The 22,208-nt window shown below is 44.1% G+C and overlaps 1 protein-coding gene across 5 annotated transcripts in view; it reads left to right on the forward strand.

The window, feature by feature from the left end:
• Positions 1-22,208, forward strand: part of ARMC8 (armadillo repeat containing 8) — a 65,058-nt gene that overhangs the window by 877 nt on the left and 41,973 nt on the right. Inside the window, exons 1-3 of one of the 5 annotated variants that reach the window (XM_069024996.1) lie at positions 822-969; positions 2,835-2,911; positions 15,986-16,057. In XM_069024996.1, the coding sequence (XP_068881097.1) occupies positions 925-969; positions 2,835-2,911; positions 15,986-16,057 (194 nt within the window). In that variant the 5' untranslated portion in view covers positions 822-924. Of the gene's footprint in view, positions 1-821; positions 970-2,834; positions 2,912-4,070; positions 4,113-15,985; positions 16,058-22,208 lie in introns of those variants that run through there. The other 4 variants (XM_069024998.1, XM_069024997.1, XM_069025000.1 and 1 more) reach the window with 4 other exon arrangements.

Below are 22,208 nucleotides of genomic sequence, written 5' to 3' on the forward strand. Positions count from 1 at the left end.
CAAAGTCACCTTGTGACTGCATCCTAAGGTATGCTTATTGTGCTCCTGTTATCCTGTGCAGTCTCTAGCAGCTGCCAAACCTCTGTGCTCTTCCCAGGAAAAAAGGTTGAGATGTGTGAACCGGAGGTGTGACGTTTCTGCTATTTTTTTGTGGTTTTACCATCCTCCTCCTATTTAGTTCTGACTTCAAGGTGGGTACAGTCAGTACCTCAGGCTCTGTAATAGTGGAGCTAATAAAAAAAATAGCAGATCTTATAGAACCTGTCGCGTATCTTAGCGAAGTCCTGGGTTCTTTGGGGTGTTTTCTGTGAAAAATTCAATACCAAACAAATTAATGCTGGCAACCAAAGCAATGACAAAATCAAGGTAGCCAAATCGTTTGTGTGCAGTGGGGCTGAGGGGAAGGGGCGGGCTCGGGCTCGGCTCCTCTCGGCCCCGCTCGGGCTCGTTTCGGTTCGGGCTCGGACAAAGACTCGGCAGGCTCTGGCTCGTGCCCGGCTCGGGGCGCTTGGGCTCGTGTTCGGTTCGGCTCGGGCTCGTTTCGGCTTAGGTTCGCATCTGCTCGGGCTGGGCTCGAGTCGGGCTCGGCTGGGCTCGGGCTCGCTTCCACTCGGTCTCCGGCTCAACTCGGCTCGGGCTCGGCTCCACTCGGTCTCCGCTCGGCTCGGCCTCGCGTTCGCCTCGGGCCGCCACCCTCCACGGCCCGCGAAGGCCGCGCCCTGCCCCGCGCGTGCGCACAGCGGGCGCCGTCCCGCACGCGGGTGGCGTGCGGCGGCGCAGGCGCGGTGGGGCGGCAGCGGGGGTTCGGCGCCGGCCGGTTCGCTGGGCCCGCCCCGCTACCCCCGGCCCCCGCCCGCCGCGCGCCCGCCATGAGCCCGCGCCCGCCGGCCTGAGGCGCCGCCGGTGCCGGAGCGCTCCGCCAAGATGGCGTGTGTGCTGGAGGCGCCGCTCCGCATGAGCGTCCTCTCGGTGAGTGCCGCGGGCCGGGCCCTGCCTGACCTTGGCCCCCGCCGGGCCCCGCTGTCCGGCGGCGCCGGGAGCGGCCGTGGGGCTGCGCCGGGGGCGGTGCGGGCGGCGGGGCCGCGCTCCTTCCCTGTGCTCCCCGCGCCGCAACTTCTCCCGGCGCGGGTTTTCGCTCTATGAGGAGCCCGTTCCGTGGCTGCGGAGGCACCGGCGCTCTGGACGTGTCGTTCGCTGCTGACACGGCTCGGGCTCGCCGGCCCCGGGCAGCGGCTGCTCGGCACGCGGAGGGCCCCGGCGCTGCCCTTCCTCGGGGGCTGCGGAGCAGGGCAGGGGCTGCCAGGTGCGCTCGCAGCCCGCCCCGGAGCGGGGGCTGTGCCGGTGCCGGAACCGGGGCTCTCTCCTCGCGGCGTCCCGGCTCCTGCGGCAGGGAGGAGCCGCCGTGCTGCGGGAGCCTCTGACAGCCACCTTCCCTTCCCCGGGGACGGCCTAGGGCGCACGGCGATCCTGCTGCATCGCACGGGTGCTGGGAGTAGCGATGTAGAAGGTGCAGCCCGGGTGCTGCGGCAAGAGCTGAGGGTTGGCGCTTCTCTTTCTGTTCCCTGAAAAATTCACGTTGCTTAAGAGATCCGTGAAACCGATCATGTCGATAAATTCTTTTTTTGGGAGACTTCCTGCATGTGAATGTCCTTTTACATATTGCGGACCCTGTAGCTGATGGGATGGAAGCCAGGATATTTTAGAAACAGAAAGCTGCGGGATCTTTGAAGTCTAGAAGAGTTCTACGTGTAAATACATAGGTCAGATAGGTAAAAGTCTGTTGCAGTTCTCAAAAATACTGTCTTTGGTTACACGGTGGAAGTGTATCTGTAGGATTTACGTGGCATAATTTAATAGTGTTCCTGGAGACAAAGGAGCCTTGCTGCCTCTAGATGATTCTTCTCTGTGATGTGAGACCACAGGCAAGAAGCTGCTGGTGCCTCTTGACATCGGGGTGGGAAAGCAGGAGTAGACTCAGCCCGGAGCAGATACTTGTTAAAGCAAGGGAGAGTTTTCAATTCCCTTAGAGCTCTCAAGGAGAAGTCATAAAGTTAGCTTAATGAACATAAGCTTAATGAAAAGAGCTGGTGAAAAGGAAAAAAAAAAAAAAAATAAGGTGAGATAATGGAAACACACCCTGGCACGTGTTCGTGAGAACCTGGAGGGAAAATTCCCTTTCTCTTTCCCAGCCTTGTATTTTGGAATGCTTGCCATCTCCGACTTTGGATCTTCTCAAAAGGAATAACAAATCAGTGGTGCATAAGTGTGTAGCTTACAAGCATGGTCCTGTTGCCGAGAAGAGAATTTGCTTTGTCTTATACAGCTCCATGGGAATGCTGTGGGGAATACTGTGCTGCTGTCTCATTGGAGGTGTGTGGCACAGGCTCTGAAATGTAGGTATGTTGTGACTAAGTTACAGAAAAATGTCTTGTTAGGAGCTTCCTTCTTCTGGAGAGGTTGTTTGTGGGTATGGTTCTTGAGCAACATAAACTGCTCTTTGAAACTTTTTCTTCCAAGAATTCATTTTTATTCTGTATAGTAATTAAATGTAACAAAATTGCGATTCAAGGCAGGCTGATAACTGCAGTTCATAAATAGCTCTCTGTTAACTTGCTTTGACACTTACCATGTTGTTATCTACGTTATACACCTCATCTTCTCTAGATGATGCTTGAACACAGGGTTATCTTTGTGTGACGTTGCCCAGCAGTAACACACTGCACATTTTTGTGGGTTCCCTGCCTCTTGCCTGGGCGGTTTTGTAGACTTGCTGCTGCATAAGCCATTGTATGAATTGATATAAACTATTGCAATTGTTTGTTCTCTCTCTGCAGGAGGTCACAGCCAGTAGCCGCCACTATGTTGATAGATTGTTTGACCTCGATCCCCAAAAAGTCCTGCAAGGTGTCATGTAAGTCATTGAAACACTCTTGGGCTCTTGCTTGTGCATAGGCCAGGTGTACTTGATCTTACTAGAGTGATAGGTCAAGGGCAAGAAGCTCTTCCTATGGTTTCTTTGAGAAATGTAGTTGGCAAATCTTAATACAAATATGTCAGTATTGATATAGAGATAGTATTGATACAGACTCTCACTCTGTAGTGCATATGGTTCATAACACAGCCTCCCAGTTGCCAGAAATGAGGTTAAACATTCTGTGAGCACTGAAAATTTTTTCAGATATATTTCTGCCTTTTGGCCGCATTTTGCTTCTCTTCCAGGCCTGTTGAGACTCTTTTCTTTTACTGCACTGCCAAGTCAGTGTACCTGCCTCTTACTCCTTCTCCTGCTGCCATGCCTGCGTGCTGGCTTTGACTTTTTTAATGCTTGGCTTCTGTCTCCCCGTGGGAACTGCAAGCTGCAAGAGAATGCTTCCACAGAACTGAATTTGGATGCAAGTTATATTTCTGTACTTCTGTTTCGTGCAGCGGTCAGGGTAGTGACTGAGAGAGTGAGTCAAGGAGCAGGAGTGAAACTGCTGCGAGGCTCTGGTTGTTCCCTTGCTGTCCTTGGGCCATGAGCTTTCCACTAGAATCACTTTTCCAGCAAAGTGGCAAGCGAGACCTTGCCCAGGATGGACTTTGGTGGTGAAACCAGACCAGTTTGGGCTTCCCAGTAGGTTGCTGGCTGTGGCTGTCTACTGAAACACCAGGAGAAGTCAGAGGAACAAGTGGATCAAAAAGCCAAGAATGCTGGTTGTGTTGCTTAGCACGACCTGAGGTGTTTCCCAGTGGCAGATGAAAACAGTTATTCCAGGTGTCCAGGGGCAACATCTCAGTGTCCCTTTAAAATACATGAAGAACCCAAAACTGTCCTGGGAGCTTTCTTGGTTGGAATACCCCCTCACCTGTAGAAGAACTTCTGATACCCCTCTGTAACTGTGTACAGGTCCCTAAGTCTGCTCTAGGGGAGTCTGGTTTTGCTTCCACCCCTTGGCCTTTGTAGTCCCCTCCTCAAAAGGGTGGTGGGGTGGTCCTGGGGAAGGATGTGTCTCATCCAGTGTCCTATGGGGTGACTGAGCCCCTCTTTTCTCCCAGGCAGATGCTCTGAGCCATGGCTGGCACTCCGTCCCTGCTCTCCTTCCTTTTCAAAGGACTGGAGCCCACAACCCTTGGTAATCCCTTCCCTATCTTTTGATATGTTACTCATCTTTTGAAGTATAACTGGTCTCCCAGAAACAGGAGTTTGAGGCAGCATCTTTGTCTCAGATAACATCTGAAATTCTTCATCTTGTCTGTGGGTGTCAGTGGATTCTATGCTGAGATCCTTTTCTTGTATTTAAACACAAGAAAATACCAATTTATTTCACAATATCTCTCACAGGGCAGATTTGGATGGTAAAACTGTATTTGTGATGCTCTGGCTGAAATCTTAATTGTGAGAGTATCTTTACTGAGTCTGAGCCAGTCCTATGTGGCAGATGTGTTGTTTTTGAAATATTGGTGGGTGGGTGGGTTACAGTCCATTTTAGAAAAATTGATATAAAAGATAGAATAAGAATAAAAAAGTGTATAAAAAAGATGGAATTTAGAGTAGTGTATATATGAAAAATTTCTGTCAGTCCAGGATTCCTTTTGGGTATAAAAATACTGCTTTGTCCTTCTTTCTTTGATTTCAGGGTATATGCAGAGGTGTTGAAGTTGGAATGAGCTGGTATTTGGGGTGGACTAGGAAAGGATTTAAAGTTTTTCCAGGAGTGCCTGTCAGAAGCTTTACCAGATCTGCTGCATCCTTTGCAGAAAATCTTTGTTTCCTAAGATGTGCTGTTTTTTCCCTGCATCCTGGCTGGAAATACTGATGACCTAGATTTTTATTTTGATTGATGGAACTGTATGAATATCAAGAATCAGAAAATGGGCTGTTGTAAGAGGCTTTGTTTCTGCAGATTGTCTTCAGTTACCATAGTCCTGTTTTTCATATGCTTGAATGAATAACTTGGGCTTGGGGCTTTTTTTCATTGCGTCTTTGTAATTTTAATGAAACCCAACTTCTGAATGAGCTTTGATAAAGGTAAAATGTACCTAAATGCTTCTTGAACTTGAAAATCATGCCAGTCCAGTTTTCATCTTGTAACTTGAGAAAGCTTTAATTACATATTCTGAAAGCATTTAGATGATTAAAATCTCTTTTTTTTCCCTTTCTTTCCCATGAATTTTCAGAGAGGTGGTATTTAGAGTTTTCTATGTCCAGACAATAAAGCTTTACTTGGTTAGGAGCTTTTTTATTTTTCTTCTACTGGGAAATCAGAAACCATTTCCTTCTTGTCCAGTACTGCTGCATGTGGGTCTATTGATCTTATTTCAAAATGTCGAGTTTCCTGTAGAACTTCTGTTCACATCGTTTCTGTCCTGCTCGTGTGGATATTGATAGTGGGTAGGAAAGGGAGAACTGTGAGTACCTGCCACTAAATCCTGAATTTCTGTTCAGGATTTGAAAAGTTGAGATGACTACTGCCTTTTTTACTGTACCTGGTAGTGAACTAAAGTGTTCAAAGCCCATCTCCATACCCACATCTGTGTGGCAGTGTGTGTTTTTACCTTCTGCTTACTGTCTTTGTAGATGAGCAAGGTTAATATAGTAGTTCCCTTCTGTAAACAGGAACTCTATATTGTGGCCATGCTTATGCTTGAGAGGTCTTTTCAGGTTTGCTTTGTGTCTCCTTAGGTGCTCCTGTGACCCTTTCCTCTTGCTGTTGTAGAGCTCAGGTTTTCTCCAGCGTGCTCTAAGTGTGTTCTGCAAGGTCAGCACTGATGTCAGGTGTGCAGCTCGTGTTGGCAGTGCTTGCACTGCCTCACACAGATACTGCAGGGCATTAAATGCTGTGGTCTCTCAGAGGTTCTCTTCAACGTTTTGCTGTTACTGGCAGAGGAGCAGAACAGAAGTGGCTCTGTAAATTTCTCTGTTTTTGTGACAGCTTCATTTGTCCCAAGGTGGTTGCTGCAACATCATCTTGTGCTCTGCAGTATTTATTTATTTTTTTTAAAAGCATTTCTGCATTGTCATCCTTAGACTGTCATTTGCTTTTCACCTGCTATTAAGCTCAGGACCACATTGTTCAGATGCAGGACTGATACCTGTTTTTATCCTCTAATTTATTTGCTGGTCGAGGGCTTCTTTGGGAGACATTTTATCATGCTTACATTTAGCTTTGTGCCTTCCAAGTGGCAGTCTATAATTTTATGGAGAGCTGTGTAATCCCACCTCAAGGCTGGGTTTGAAAGGAGCATCCTTTCTGACAAGCCTGGCTTACTCAAGGTCCCAACTGTTTCTCATCAGGCTGTTCCTCAGCAGTCAGAGGCTGTCATCCTCATCTTTGTAGTGCACTGAGAGTTCCTGTGTTATGGCTGTTCCTGTCCTTTATGGCCAGCAGGAATTAGTAGACAAGCATTTTCCAACCTCATGTGAGCATTTTATTTCTCAGCACAGTGAAAGAAACATCCTATAGAAATGGCACGTGGTCCTCACACAGTGTTTGTGTTGCATCCAACTTTTTTTACTTTTCTGGTTTGGGTCTGTAATAAGTGTTCAGGCACACGTTTAGATGGCTGTGTAATAAATAGTGTGCTGTGTTCTCAGCTATGGCTGTCAGAGGGATAATCAGTGCAGTGTTCACACATACCCACTGCAAAAACTCTGTGAAATATGAGAGGCAACTTCATGAAGTGGGAAGAGAGGAAATTCCCATCTCAGTTCTAATGGAGCAACAGGTACCCCCCCCTTCAGACAGTTGTGAAGAGGCTACTTCTGCTTCTTGTTCTTATCTGTTAAACAAATCTTCTGTAACGCTAAGTGATGAACACTTGTTTCCACATTTTGCATCCCAAACAGCTCCATGACATTTTCAGTCTCAGTGGGCACTTCTGAACCTCAGTTTTCTGCAGGAGCTGTTTTGGTTTTGTGCATATTCCCTTGGCCCTGTGGAAACAGAGCAGTCCTTAGGGGGTTGTTCTGTCATAGTTTGCCCCTGTACGTTTTTGGTCAATTCTGTTGTCTCCTAGACAGTACACTGTAGTAAATGCATATCCTGCATGAAACTTGGAGGTGGTGTTGGCTAACAACAAGTGATGTAATTTTCTGAAGCGTTGTTTTTGTGCAGTCATTCATGTGTTGAGGGAAGAGGCTCCTCAGTCCCTCATTGGTGCTTTGTGAACTGCGGGATGGGCTCTTTGTGGCTTGGAGCTGGGAAGCTGCAGAATCTGACACAAATTGGAGCAGGTTTAGGTGGTGCTGGGAGCACTGCTCCATTTGTTGGTTTTTCCCTTTCCAGAGGTGAGCTGTGAAGGAAGGCTTTTCAGAGGGAGAGAAGGAACTGAAAGGCTTAAACATTTGAGAATTAAGCAGTGCTCTGTGAAGAGGGGCTTTCGGTGCAGTGGTTTTTCTAGTCAGGTGGAAGGATGGTGTAGACAGAGGGAAGAGAGGGAGATGCACTTCAATGCAAGTGAAGTGTGTTCCTGTCACAGAGAAAAGGTACTCACACTTCTGTGCTTTTTTTATAATGCAGAAAAAGGTGCATATGCAGAATAGCTTTTTTTGGCAATAACTTGTTATATGTTGTAACTCCCGGTCTAATATTTAGAGATGGGCTAAACTTCAGGCGTACCTATGACATTTGGCCAGCAATTTCACCCTTACAGGGATGTTTAATATTTCAAGCCTTGCAGTTACTGCTCTGAACTCGTGAGAGAATGATGGTTATTGACTCTGTTTCACTGCTGCCTTTGAGATGGCTGTGAAGCCACTTTTCTCCAAAACCCTCTGTTGATACCACCCTCAGCACGGTGATACTGTTGCTGTGATGGTTTCAGGCTTGAGTCAGATGAGGGAGGAGGAGCAGCCTCTGTCAGGCTGGCTGATGGAGCTGGAGAGAATGGGGCGAGCATTGGTCACAGGAGTCCTGAGGTGGGACTCAGTAACAGACCTCAGGCTGAGCACAGCTGAACACTACATGGTCATTCAGAGTTTACCTTGCTCTTATTAATCTGCTACACAAAGGCAGTGGCTGCCTGCCTGCAGGGGAGGGCACATGCAGCAGGCAGCTGAGGGAGAAATAGTTCTGCCCTTTGGGGGTGTGGGGGGTGTTGTCAAGACTGAACTCAGAGGCTGGGCCTGAGCGATGTGTGCCACAGAGCCAGCAAGGCTGCTGAGTTTGTGATTCTTCATATTTGGCATTGGGAGTTTTTGGTTCCAAGCTGCCAGTTTGCACTGATTGGAATCAGTATTAAAAAAAGTTGAATTTAGTGGCTTTCCAAGAGAAGCTCATTTTCCATCTGCAATATGGAACATTGATGCTAATGCCCTGTGAAGGGTTGGCATTTCTAGTAACATGCAAAGGACAGAACTCTGTTTACCAATTAATTTGTGTATCAGATGATTCAGCTGACTTTAGTGTGTATGCTGTGGTGCTGGTGCTGAACTGATAATGTCAATTGTTGAGATGCTTTTCTTTGGGGATTCCTGAGCTAGCAGGAAGGCTAGCTCATAGAATTACTTGCTAAAATAGACTTCAAACAGGCATTATCTGAAATGTCCAGAAACTCCAGAATGCGAGAGTTTATGGGCCTATAGATATTAGGGGATTTCTGTTCTAATGAGAATTTAGTAATGCCCATTTGAAAAAGGGAATTTAGACATGACTAGGCCAGTACAGTATCTTAGCCCTGATGGCTATTTGGAGATAAAAATCAGAGGTTTTGCTTCATATCAGAAGGTCTTTAGATTATTATAATCTAATGGGTAGTAGCTATGTTAAATTAATAGGGTCTGGTGATCCTTTGGTGGTTGCTGGCCTAAGGTGCAGTGGACAGTGTCAAACAGTATTCCAAGCTCACATCTAGAACAGCCAAGCGCATGCTGCAAGGCCATTTTAAGCTATTTTCCTGTCCTGAATGAAGCTTAAAACTTCTTCATGTGGATCACTTGTCGTGGGCAATATTCTGTAGATAAAGAGTGGTGGGCTTAAAACGGGACAATGAACAAAAGTAACTTAAATAAAGGGACAGTGAATGAAGAATAGTGCAGTAAAAATGTAGTGTTACAGGTATCTCTTGGTTTAATGAAATTTCATTTAATTTTAGCTTAAGCTGTGGGATGCACTGCTAAATGCTGAAGGCAGTCCTTCATACTGGGAAGTGAAATATCCTTGGTGGGGAGATAGAGACATAAAAAACCAAGGTACCACAGTTACCTGTATTTGATATTTTGGGTCATTCATGTGAAGCAGCAGTGGTGGAGCTGCTCTTCTCATGTGGTTTGGCTGTTTCGGGACAGTTGTGAAAGAAGTGTTTTGCTGATCTGTCCTCACAGAGCAGGGATTTTCTGAGTGAGGATTTGTGAGAGTTCTGCTGAGCTGCAGCTGTTTTGCCCACACCTCTTTTGGGTGTTAGGACCTAGTTAGGACCTAGTGTGGTTAAATAGCAGAGATTGATGCTGAAATTGAAATGCTGGCAGAACAGAGCTCTCTCTAGCTATGGTTTGTGTGGTTTTGTTTTTTTGGTTTATAAAGGTTATATAATAAAAGTTAGCTAAACTCCCATCCTCCACTAATTTCAAGCCCTTTAAATTTGGGTTACATTGTTTTTAAGGCTGAGTGAGGCAAATTGTCTATCCATTACTGATCTTGTGTAACTTGTAGCACAATATCCAGACTTAGTACAAAGGATGAGGCAATAAAACATACTTGGGAGAGGTGGGAGAAGCAGCAGCTCCCTTTTGTCAGTCCAGGCAGAGACTGCAAAGGAACTTGAGTTGAAACTGCAGCCAAAGACATGGAGACCTGACGTTGTTAAGCTTGACCAGAAGGGCAGCACGTGATGTAAACTCTGATGTGGGAGTGAAAGTTTGGTATGAGAGGTTTCTGCAGTCTGTCACACACAGCGAGAGGAGCACTGGAAAACAGGATAAATTCAGGCTGGGAGCAAGCTATCAATATCTCTAACTAAGGTATGGGTCACTGAAACACTTCCCTTTCTGTTTGGTAGACTTTCTTTGGCAGGAAAACTTACGACACGGTAAGTTGCCTCTCCAGAGAGGATACTTGAGATAGGAGTTCAAGCATTCTCAGTGGCATTGTGATATGGAGGAGTTGGGTTAAATGATCACTTCTAGCGTTATGTGTGTTCAGTTCTCCTGTTCTGTGGTGCTGTAATTATAACCAGGTGCTATTTTTCTACAGCACTTTGATTTTATGCACTGAGACTACAAAATTAAGATGGAGAACAACCATGGATTGAGGAGCTTTTGTTTAAATATTGTTTGTTTAGTTTGCACGGTGTGTTGATTGTGTCACAGTTTCCAAGTGTTAAAATTCAAAGGAGTTGAGTAACACTGTCTTGATGTGCTGCTTTGTTCTTTTCTGTAAATTCATCTTTTTCATTGCATCAACTGATATTTTTGAATGGGATTAGAAATCTTGAAACTTTGCTTCCCAACTTGATGATTAACCTTAAAAATAAGCTGATTTAGGACTTCTGTGGTTTGCTTGAGTTGGCAGGAGTTTGTAACATTTTATTCACTTGATTGGACCAGGAATCATGTTAGTACACTCTACTTACTAAAGGAGTAGAAAACAGCTTCAAGCCATCTTAGTATCCATCTTAGAAATTAATTCTGTGACAGTACGGATGGACATATTTTAACATGCAAAACTGGTCATTAATTCCTGATGTTATTTTGCATCTGTCTACAAAAATGGGAGAGCGGAGGGAAGGGAGCAGGAGGAGGAGACAAAAGCTGTAGGAAGCATAATTGTCCAAACTTAGCTCCTCCACAGTGGGCTTCTGGCTGTAGTGCAGCCAGTGCAGGTGCCATTTGCTTCTGTGATCCTGAAACTTAGAAACTCCCCTGGAGCTGGGGCAGCTGGTTTTTGTCTGAGCTGTGTCCCTGTATCAGCTGCCAGTACCTTGGCTTTTTAGAAGTTTGTATTTTGAGTTTTTGAAACCTTTGAGAATGCTGCTTTGCATCACTCTATTGTTGGTGACTTTGGGCAGCCCCCTGGTAGATAAATCTCCAGCCCTGATAGTGCTTTGTGTTGGGAGCTTCCTCTGGCTGTGTAACTGGCTCAGAAGCTCTGGGAACTGTTTCATACTAAAAGTGAAAGCGTTGGCTGGAGGTGCCCAGGGCTACTTTTCCTTCTGTGATTGTTCAGCTCATGTTTGATACCCTTCTCTGTCTAGGAACCCCTGAGATATGGCTCCTTGCTGTTTTCAAAAGCCATAAGATGAGGAAATGTCATGCAGGCTGTTTATTTCCTCTTCTTCTGTGGAGTTCCTGTGGCTGCTTCCTCAAGTCACTCTGGTTCGTTTCAAGATCTTTTGTATTGCTTTGGTGGAAGGTGACGTAGGAAAGCGCCCGGGCTTCCTAACAGAATTCTACAATTTGTTCTGTTTGTGCTTGATTTACTGTATTTAAAAATGGAGGTAGAACCAAATTGCCCCGTGGGTGTCCTTGTATCCATGCTGCTTTCTCAGGATTTCTTTTGCAGGAGAGATGCAGGTATGGGGGCTCACTGGGGATGCTGTGAAAGTCGCTTCTTTCTCAGCTGGGACCTGAGCTCACTCTTCTGTTGCATTGGGATTTTATTCTGTGGAAGGAGTCCCAAACTTAGAACTGACCTCATGGAGATGTTGATCTTCAATAATTTCTGTGTAGGATGAAGGTCAGCGCCTCAGTTCTTTCTGCAATAGTAATTTTCATTGACTGCTAATTTTCTCAGGGTGTAGACATTTAATAATATTTTTTAATGGGTTAAGAATCATTGAAACTGGTCTTTTACTCACAAACTGTTATATTTAATATTGCTTCTTGCTTATCTGAAGTGGCTATATCTGGTGCCTTTAAATAATTACACATTAAATATCAGCATAAAACCAGAACTTCATACACAGGTGGCAGATTAGTTCCTCTTGTAACTCTTCTCAAGCTGTATTTAGATGGAAATTAGATTTTTCTTTAGTTTAATGTACTCCTAAAATATTTTAAACACTCATGCTGTGTTCATATACTAGCATGCATTGCACTTTATTTATAGCTAATTAATTGAACTGATTGCTTTTGGGTTGCAATGTTCCAAAACATTGCTAGAGCTGATAAACATCACCTGATAATTTTTTTCTGCTTTTCTCAAGTTTGTATGAAGAAAATCAGTCTTGCTGCTCTTCTAGTCTCTAGGTTGTTTCATAACTTAAAGCTGAGTGGTCACAGGGTTGAACTGATAAAACGATATTTTTATTTCTTTAAGAAGCAATAAGAGATTGAAAAAGCTGGTTTAGCACTTCAAGAAGCAATATTCCCAAGCACTTAGCTAGGATCTCAGCAGTATTTTATTGTTGGCAGCCTGTGTTACTCCTCCTTGCAGGTTTTTTTAATGTAAATTACTTAATTGCACTATAGTAAATGTCAGCATAAGTATCAGGTTTTAAATCTATACATTAAATTGATTGTAATTCAAGTTATTTTGTTAAATGATTCGGAATTTAGTCTGAATCTAAACTATAAGATTTAATATTCAGGATATTAAAAAAAAACAACCCAAAAACCCATCCAACCTCGAATGCATCTTAAGGGCTCCGTTTTATGGAGCTTCAGATTTGTCTTTTGGCTCTCCACAGTTGCAGTTCTGAGCTGAGAAACTCAGTAGTGCTGAGGTGTTCTGGGTGCGGGTGCCAGGGCTGAGTTTCTTTTGGGAGGCTGCTCTGGCTGTGCTGGTGCCTGGCAGCAGGCTCATAACCTGCTGGAGAGCTTGGAGCTGGGAATTGGAAAGGCTGCATCTCCCTCTGGATCATGGTCCTGTCAAAGGTTAGGCCTGGAGTCGCCACAGATGAGTTGTTCTTCTGAAGTTCTCATCTCCCTGTGACTGCATTGGTACTGCTGTGCCCTCCTTCCTCATGCCAAGGACTCCTTTGCACAGAGGAAATGGGAGCAGGGTGCCTGACATTTGGAAATAAAGTGGGTGTTAGTTTTGGACTCAGTTTCTGAAGTTTTTTTGTTACCTCTTGTACAAGATAGTGATCTTTGCTGCTTTTTCTTTCCTTGAATGAATCTCATGATGTCTTGGATCTGAAATCAGTCAAGCTTGAACTCGTTGGAGGTGATGTTCTCAAATAAGGGAGTCGCCCTCAGTTTTTCCAAGGTTTATGATTCACCAAGGACCTGGTAGTCTAGAACAGCATATGATAGTTCCTTACTTCCTAGGGAATTAGGCTTCCTTATCAGGAAAACCTCTATAAATTGTCATATGGAATGACATAATTATTTTTCATAGTACACAAAAGAAGTCTAGTACTATTCAACATTGAAATATGGTATTTGAAGGGTATTCTTGCTTTCCATAGCCACGACTTCCTGTGTACTGAATAGGGTCACTTCTGCAAGTGGCAGCTTGGGAGAGAGAAGCGTGGCAGGGAACTTGGGAGTGCCATAATGCACACAGACATGGGGACCTTGGAGTCCTGTCTCTGACAGGTTTTGGTCACCTTACCAATATGAAGGTATTTGACTTGCCTGCAAGTTGAAGTTGGCCAAATGTACATGTGTTGGATTTGTCAGAAATTTCAAGCTTGTGCTGTTTCTTACCTATCTGACATAACTTTTCTGAGGAACTTTATGAACATGGGATGGAGAAATTAATCTGAATCACTTACAGATCAGGACTGTGTCCTCACTAACCCTCTCCACTTGAGTGTTATGGAACTTGGCCATGCTCCTGCCACTTGTGAAGGGGTCTCTAAATCAAATTCTAATAGGCAGTACTTATTAGATGGTTATAAGGTTAACAAACCATTCTGTTATGGGATTGGGCCAGGAGTCACAAAAGTTGGGTAGTGTTTTTGGTTTTGTTTCGTTTTTTTTTGTTTTTTTTTTAACACAAAATATGGTGTAAAATCACCTGAGCAGAGCATGAAAACATCACCAAAATCTGTTTGTTAATTTTCAGAGTGCTTGATTAGTGCCTCCTCTTTAGCTCCCTGAGATGCCTTTGCAGATTGCTCATATGGTGCAGCTCTTCCCATGGCTTTGGTGCCTCAGGGTAGCAGGGAGAGGCAGCCTCTTCAGAAGTCCTGGAGTGGCCTGAGCACTTTAGTACCTGAGCTTAACACATCTGTTGGTGCAGTTTTCATTATTGCTCTGAGACATCTGACCATTGCTTCTGCCACTGTTTTGGACTGACTCTTGTATTTCACAAACTTTTAAAAATGACCTTTACTGTGAAGGGTTCAGCATAGAAACCACTGAAATACTGTTTCTGATTTTAGTGACATCTTCAACTCCATTTGTGGAATTTTCAGGGGCTTCCAGCTTAGCCTGTCTCCTGACCTTGCTCTTTCTCCTCTACCTCCTGCCACGTGGTGTGAAGTTACCCAGCTTAGGGAGACACAACGGGAAGGTGCAGCATTTCCCACTGATGCTGAGCTGCCTGGAGTTGTGCTGGGCTGGCAGTTGCTGTTCAGTGATGGCTTCTTGGCAGGGGGGTTCCTGACTCTGCTGGATTCAGGTGTACAAAGAACTGCAGCTGAGCTGCTTTTAGTGCTGCTCCCATGCCGGAGCTCCGAGATCACAGCCAGACTTGGAGCTAACTTGGAATTCCTTGAGCACTCTTGTGTATGCAAGGCAGAGCATGTGGAGAAATTCAGGGAGAACAGGCAATTAGCTTTTGCTAATTGAGCTTTATGAAGGTCCTGTTTGTGCCAGTGAGGTGTTGCCTGCCTTGGCTAAGAAGTTTTTTACAACTCTAGTGGAGGTAGTTGTTAAATTTGGGGCACTCTGGACAGCTGCCTGGTGCAGTGAAATCTTTTTCAGAGGGCACCAAAGGACTGTGTAGTGTTCCTGCTGGCCAGGGCAGGTCTTACAGGATGGGGATGCTCTATGGTTCTTAAAAATTGCAGATAGCTGCTGGGAGAGATGGAGAGGCAAGAAAATGTGCTCACTTAAAGCAACCACTGATGCTCCCAAATTATTTGAATAAATTATATGCATAGTGATTAACTTAATCAGTTTTGCTGCTAACACTATAATTAATCTAGTTTTGGTTTTTTGTTGATAAAGAATTACCTGAAGTTGATCTCTCTTCGTTCTTTGCTCTTAAAGGCCCCAACAACTAGAAAGCTTCCTAGAAATGAATCATCTTGATTTTCTGAAACCAGTTCTAAGTTGCAAGCTTGCTTTCAGATTTTCTGGATGTTCATGTATGCTCAGTGTGCTCATTTGAAGAGAAAAAAATGAGCAGGTGGTGATCTTTTTAGGATGCAGTAGCAATTTTCTGAACAAGGATGCAAACTACAGGTTTTCATAGGAATTCTTAGTGTGCACAACCAGTGTCTGCTTTCCAAAGTGCTTCCCATGTTCTGGTACTGCAGTATGGATGCCTGTATGTACTATGTACAGTATGAATGCCTGTGTGTAGCCTTGCAGTGACTCTCAGGCAGGAAAATGCTCTGGTTTCCACTTTATTCCTGAGATTTTGATGTACAGATGTTTAGGTGTCCTGCTGAAATATGTGAAAGGAAGCCTGGGGTGAAGAGGAGAGTGAAAGCCTGGTCTCTGGAGACTGATGATAGTCCCTTGTTCCTTTTTCTTAGCTTGCCTTTTCCTGCACCCAGTATTCAGTTAATACTTTAAATTACCAGTATTTGACTTCCCAACCAATAGTGGGGGTTTTAAGTTGTTTTAGAAGTCTAGTGACTATATGGGCACAAAGAACCAGTATATCTAGTTTTTCTCAGTAATAAGACTTCTTGGTGTCTGGTGTGCATGTGAGATAGTTTGGGTTTTTGCTTACTGGCAGGAGCTGGGATGTAGTGGAATCCCAGAGCTCTGGGGTATGTTCCTGTGGGCTGAGGAGACTGTGCCCTGAAGCACTGCCCAGTCTGTAGCTGCAGCATGGACATGTGGAAAACTGCTTGATAAGCCTCATGGAAATAGTAAATTCTATAGATAAGCCCTCAGTACCTCAGCATAATTTACCAGGGTTTGTTTTTCTTTCTGGATTTACAGAGATATGAAAAATGCTGTAATTGGAAACAACAAACAAAAAGCCAACTTGATTGTTTTGGGAGCAGTTCCAAGGTATGTCCTTTGCTACTCTCCTTTTCACTGATTCACAACAGGTCTGGAATAATGATCCTTGGATCACAGGCACTTTTTTGTTTTAACTTTGATTGTAGTTGACTGAATACTTTCTTTAATGTAACCGAGAGAGATTTGAAGTATCTGTTAAACTCATGTATTACAGAACAGGCTGTTGAGTAATGCTTTTCATTCAGAATTTCATAGAATTCTCTAAAGTAGTCTTGGTGTTTTTATTGAACTTTATCAGCTCAGGAATAAAATCTATTATTTTGACATTGATATTAATGATGGATGAAAGTGGTTGTATCTTAATCCTGTTCTTCAGCCAATTGCCTGGTGAGTTCAAAACTGAAAATGTGTAAGGTTATGTTAAAGATTTAATTTAAAATATTGAAAAACATCTGAGGTAATTTGCTTGTCTGCTCCACTTGCTTCAGAGGATTAAAAACCATTGATCATACTTTATTGTGCCTTGCTGCTTCAGCTGATGTTAACATTTTCTGGACCCTGATTCCACTAGTACAAATTGAACAGGTAACTTTAGCTCCTAGACTGCTCACTCCAGCTTTCATTTCCCCCCTCTTCTCCTCCAGCTTTCTTACAGCCTCACTTTGCAGCATTGGAGAAGGAAAACCTTGAGCACTGCAATGCTTGTGCTGGCAGTGTGGCACCCACCTGTATCTTTTTGCTTAAATGGCAACCAGGTCCCAAACTATCCTGCTTGAGAGCTGCTGCTGCCTTGTCAAAAGTGCTTTTTATTTGCAGAGAGTATCTTCTCACTGACAGACTGAGTTTGTGCCAAGGCCAGCCCTTGAAATTCTCTAGGGATTAGCAGTGGGGCAACCCCCTGTCCAAAACCTGCTGGATTATCTTCCCTTTCGACCAGATGCAAACAGGTGAAGAGAAGATTTCACAGGAGATGAAAAGATGAAAGTGGACATTTGTTGAAGATGATGTGAAATTTGTGGAATTTCTATCAGCAACAGGCCTTAAGGGGTTTTTGCAAGTCCTGCTGATTCTTGTGGTTCCCATTTTAAAAGCTACAGAAGATCTTCACCTTCCAAATCTAGAATCTGCCTGTTCTTATGTTTTGTAGGGCTTCTGTTCCCTCAGTTATCCTGCTTTCTGCTGCTGCTTGTTCTGTGCCCAGTAATGAAAATTCAAAAGTGCTTTTTTCTTCATTGTTGTTAATCATTGTTGTTGCACCTTCTTAGTGCCCAGGTAAATTATACAGTTATCCTACAGCTGCAGATAAGTGACTGGACCTGGGAAATGTTAAAAGGTGAACTATCCCACTTGTCCTCACTTCAGGACAAGTTATTCACAAATGACAGGAAATCTCTTCAGAGATCTTCAGAAAAGGCTCTTCAAATACATTGGGTTATTGTGATCAAAGGTGATTCTCTGTGGCTATAAGCTGACATCCTCTATCCCCAAGTGCCTTTCTGAAGGCTTTACAATTTCCTCAAGGTGTTGCAGACAGACTTAACTAGATTATAGACTGTTTGGATTCGAGAACTCCTTTGGTTGTTCTCTGTCAAGGGGGTGGGAATCCATTGGCTCTTTTGATGTGCCTTCTAATGGGTGAAGCTGGTGGAGTACAGGGACCTGTGGAATTCCAATCTGCTAAGCCAAGCCTCTCCCTCAGTGAGGAGAGGAATAACCAACCTGGCATTCTTTGGTTTAAGTCTTCAAGAACAGTTTTCTTTTCACAGAGTTCAGTTGCAGCCTCCCACGGGAAGTTGGTTCTCTTCTCTAATGGGAATTGTTAGAGTTCTGCTGCTGCTTTGTCCTGTGGTTCAGCTTGTTGTTTGCTCATTTCTTGCTTCTCTCCTCTTCCCCAAGTATTCCTCCATCCAGCTTTCAGAAAATGTTCTTTAGACCCAAGGAACCCCTTCAGACCTGTCACTTAGTGGAAAAGAAAACATATTCACATATTAGAACAGACTCATACAGGGTTTGGAAACAAGTCTAGGAAGTATCTTCTGTTTGAAATCAGGCCAAGTACTACTGGAATGTATGCAAAAGCCCTATTATTTTAAAATACTGCAAAGAAATGCAAAGTCCTTTGAAGATCTCCCTACAAAGGAAGCAGCAGCTGTGGAAGAATGGTGGATCCCTGTCGCTTCTGGGCCAGTGGCCTCCTGAGTCTGTGAGCTGGCTGTTGAGTGGGGTCATCTTTGGAAAGGGGCATGTATCAATACCTTAAATGAATTTTTTTGGTGTCCTTTAATATTCAGTCTGACCCGTGGTCACCTCTGGTCTGCTCGTTCTGAAGATGGTGCTAGGAAAAACAAAGTTGATTGAAGAAAGCTTGTGGAATTGCCATGTCTGGAATTTAAAACTAGGAGGTGTTAAAACTGTGTGAATGTGTGCACAGACTTGGCCCTGGATGTTCAGAATGGAAATAGCCAGCTTGTGTGTGGATTTTGTTTCCTAAGAAATGATTTTCTATATCTCTTCCTAGAATCATAAAGTTTCCATTTTCATGGAATGCTGGCCTTGGGCCCCTGTCAGGACTGCAGAAATGTTACTTTTTGAAATTCTTGCTTTTTAGTAGCAGTCCCAGAAAACAGAATTTTTAAAGTTTAGAGGGGAAAAGTTATTTTAAGGCCAAGTTCTTTCAGTGGCAGACCAACTTAAAGCTAAGACACCATTGCCAAAAATAGTTACCTGCTTGTACTGTCCTTCAGCTTTTTTTTTCCTTCTACCTCACGTTAGTGCTAGCAGAGACCAAGAAGTCCCCAGTAATTGTTGGTGTGCCCTTTTACTCAGCAGTTTTATAAGAACAAATACTGCAGCTTTTGTGTCTATCACCATGTCAGACACCTCTTCAGAGTCCAAGTTCAATATTTAATGCTTTCTGTCAGTTCCTCTTACAGCCTAAATCTCAGAAATGATTGAATCATTAGTTCAAATGTAAATTGTTCTTTTCCAAGTTCATCCAGTAGCAGTCTGCAGTGCTGCTGGCTCCCAATCCTCTGAACTGTAAATGGCTCACAGAGGTGGAATTGGAAAAGAAAACCCTTCAGTGAAAGGGGCACGAGGAAGTTCCTGATAAGTCAGTGTTGCAAGTCTGTGGAGCAGCTTTTGGTACCCAGAGAGATGCAGCATTGCTGGTTTGCCATCCAGGCACCAATGGGGCCTTTCAATTCTGGGACAGTTTCCTTCCTTCCTTCTGTCATGTGGGAATGGCAGAGCATGGGCAAGGCAGTGTTAAATCCCAGTGAGCAGAGCATAGTTCTGTCTTCCTGTTTGTTGTAGTTCCTTGTTGAAGCTCTGATCTGTGCGATTTTGACAAAAACCTTACCTGAATTAAGTTATTGCTGATCTAATTATTGCTGAGAGTTCAATATTTAAAGTCTAATCCACTTCATTAAGAGCTTCAGTTATTCCTTTGCTCCAAAATTAATACAGTTTTAAAATCAAATCTTAATCCCAGCCACCCAGGGCCTTTAACAAAACCACTAAATCATTCTTGTCACTTACTGAAAATGATTTTCTAACTTCCAGCTGATTGTTCCCCTGTCACATAAAGTCAATTATTTGGAGTGGTGAGGTGGTAGTGTACTTCTTCCCAAAGCTTTCTCTATGTAGGTGCACCTCAAAGAATTTTATATAGTTAATTTTAACCTCTCCCTGTCATTTATTAGTGATTCTGTTTAACTGTTGGGTTTTTTAATGTTTTAAATTTCTTTGGAGCACATTTTAAAGGCCATGTAGAACAGCTGAAGGACTCTTTTGCATTCCATCATTTGAATTTTGAGTTCTGCACAGACTGTTAGGTTGCCTATGGAAATGGAAACTAGTAAGAATTTTTGGGGTTTTGAATTGTTTCTAGGGCTATGAACACACCAACATGAAATTTTCTATTTTGATTTATTGTTAAATGTAATCAAATTCCTTCAGGCAGTGTTCTTTTAGAGTTTGCCAAAAGAATAAAAGACTGCTGCTTTGACAGCTGTGTAACCCAGTAAAAAAGATGAGAATGGAAATGCTTTTGGTGGCTCTGCCCCTGGCAGTGCAGGTGAGAGGCCAGGTTGGTGTAACAGAGCTCTTCTCACAGAACCACCCTCTGTGCTTCTGACCACATCCTACCTCCACTTTGTGTGTTGTGTTTGTCTGCACAGAGACTGCCTCAGCTCAATAATCACACAAAAGTAGCTCTTACAAAAAGCATGCCTTGTTCTGTGGAGTTAAAAACTAGACAGACAAGCAGAGAAGGGGGAGAGCAGGACTTGCCCTACAGCAGTGGAGGAATGTGCCTTGAAGTGCTGGGGGGCTGCTGGGGTGACAGTGCCGTGGATGCCCACCACGGGGAGCTGGAAAATCAGCCAGGACACTCCCTTCAAATGGTTCAGTGTTTGATCCTGCCTCAGAGCAAGGCCAGTGACCTGAGCATCTGTCAGAACTCCTTGTGGCTGCTCCGTGCCCACCTGGCTGCCCTGGTGCCTGCAGGAGCTGAGGCCTGGCCTCTGCTGGCGGTGTTAATAAATGTGCTGTTATCAGGTCTGTGCATCTTCTGGGACCTTCATCATCCCTGGCATGTTCCCAGCTTGGTTCCAGGAACTCCATGCACTTGGACACAGTATTGTGAGGTCTGTCATGCACATTAGGGAGTGTTTAGTCCAAACTTCTTGGATGTCCTTACAAGGCCAGGACGCAGTTGTTTCCTGATGCCTTGTTCTGTTCTTTGTGCAGTTTGCATTGGGATTTTCTGTCATGCTCTCCACAGGGCAGGGATCTGTGCCCAGGTGCTGTGGTTTGCTGTCTTGGGGGAGGGAGCTTCACCTGCCATGCTGGTGTTTTCCAAGGCTTGCTTTGCTCTAGGGTGGTGAAGGAGGTGGGGAGCAGAGGCTCACACAGGCCTGTGGTTGTCCTTTGCTTTTCTTCAGATCAGGTCAGGAGTCAGGACCTGATTGCATAATTAGACATCTCTTAATGAGGAATAACCCTCTCCACAAGGATGATGTATGTAACTGGAACAAGTTATTCTTCTAACCCAGCTGTGGAGTACAGGTGAGTCAAGGAAAACATTTGCAGTCAGCAGAATTGTGTGAGAGCTGCTGTTTAAAAGCTGTACAACCCCATATCTCTGAAGTGCCTGTTCTGATAGCAAAGAGAAAGTTGTTAATACAAAATGCACTTCTAATGCTACCTTTTCTGTTGTGTATTTTTATTAGAATTTTAAGTTTCAAGTTTAAAAACACCATGTAGAAGGTAGCTTTATGGTATCTGGTGTTCCTTGTACTTAAGGAGCTGGAAGCATCAAATCTGTACAAAATTACTCAAAAATGTATTCTTGACATCCTCTTTCATGTGCAGATGCTGGATATTGGCTGGTGATCTCAAACTCAGTGAGACTGTAGTGTAATCTTTTTGGTGTACAATGGAGAATTTCAAACTACAGGCGAATGGGAAGTAGAAACAGCTTGATTGTTGGTATCCTCAGCCAAAAACCTTTCAGAATTGGTTTGTCTAAATGAGCAGTAGTTGTTCAGATGGCAGTCATAGGCTGGCTGCTGTTCTAATTTGACAGGAATTTCTGGAAGACTTAGAATAAAGTTTGAATGTGTTTTATCAAAGTAAATGGAATGAACAGTCCGATGGTGAACTTAGGAATAAGACATCAGTCTTGACCAAAGTGATAAGATGGTTGAAGCAAGACTAGGTGAAGATGCTGCTTTATGTAATGCCTATTAACCATACTTTTTGTGAAGGCAAAAGGCTTTTATAATCTCAAAAATAGTCTTAAAATGAACTAGTGTAATTCACTGTGTAAGTTAAAGAGCTCTGAGTACTGTTTGTGTAAATTTATCTCTGTTTGGTTTCAGGGGCTGTGTGTTGATCCCACATATTCTGGTATAAATGGCTGCAGAGAATGGATGTATTTATATTCTGCTGAGTGGGTCATGGAATGGTCTTAGGGGGAAACACTGGAATAAATTCAGCTCAGACTGGAGCTCTGACAGTGCTGATGCACTGGGAGGGAGGGTTTTGATCTACTAACCAAGAGGAGAGGCTGTGCTGCAGCCACCTCAGTAGCCTTCAGGTCACTCTAGAAGGGGGTGTGTGAGCACCTCGAGGGAGCTGGGAGCACCAGGGTAGGAACCAGGACAGGAATCTGTGGAGTGCTGGGGGAGGTATT

This window comes from Aphelocoma coerulescens, chromosome 9 (assembly GCF_041296385.1).
Source record: "Aphelocoma coerulescens isolate FSJ_1873_10779 chromosome 9, UR_Acoe_1.0, whole genome shotgun sequence".
Classification (NCBI taxonomy): Eukaryota; Metazoa; Chordata; class Aves; order Passeriformes; family Corvidae; genus Aphelocoma; species Aphelocoma coerulescens.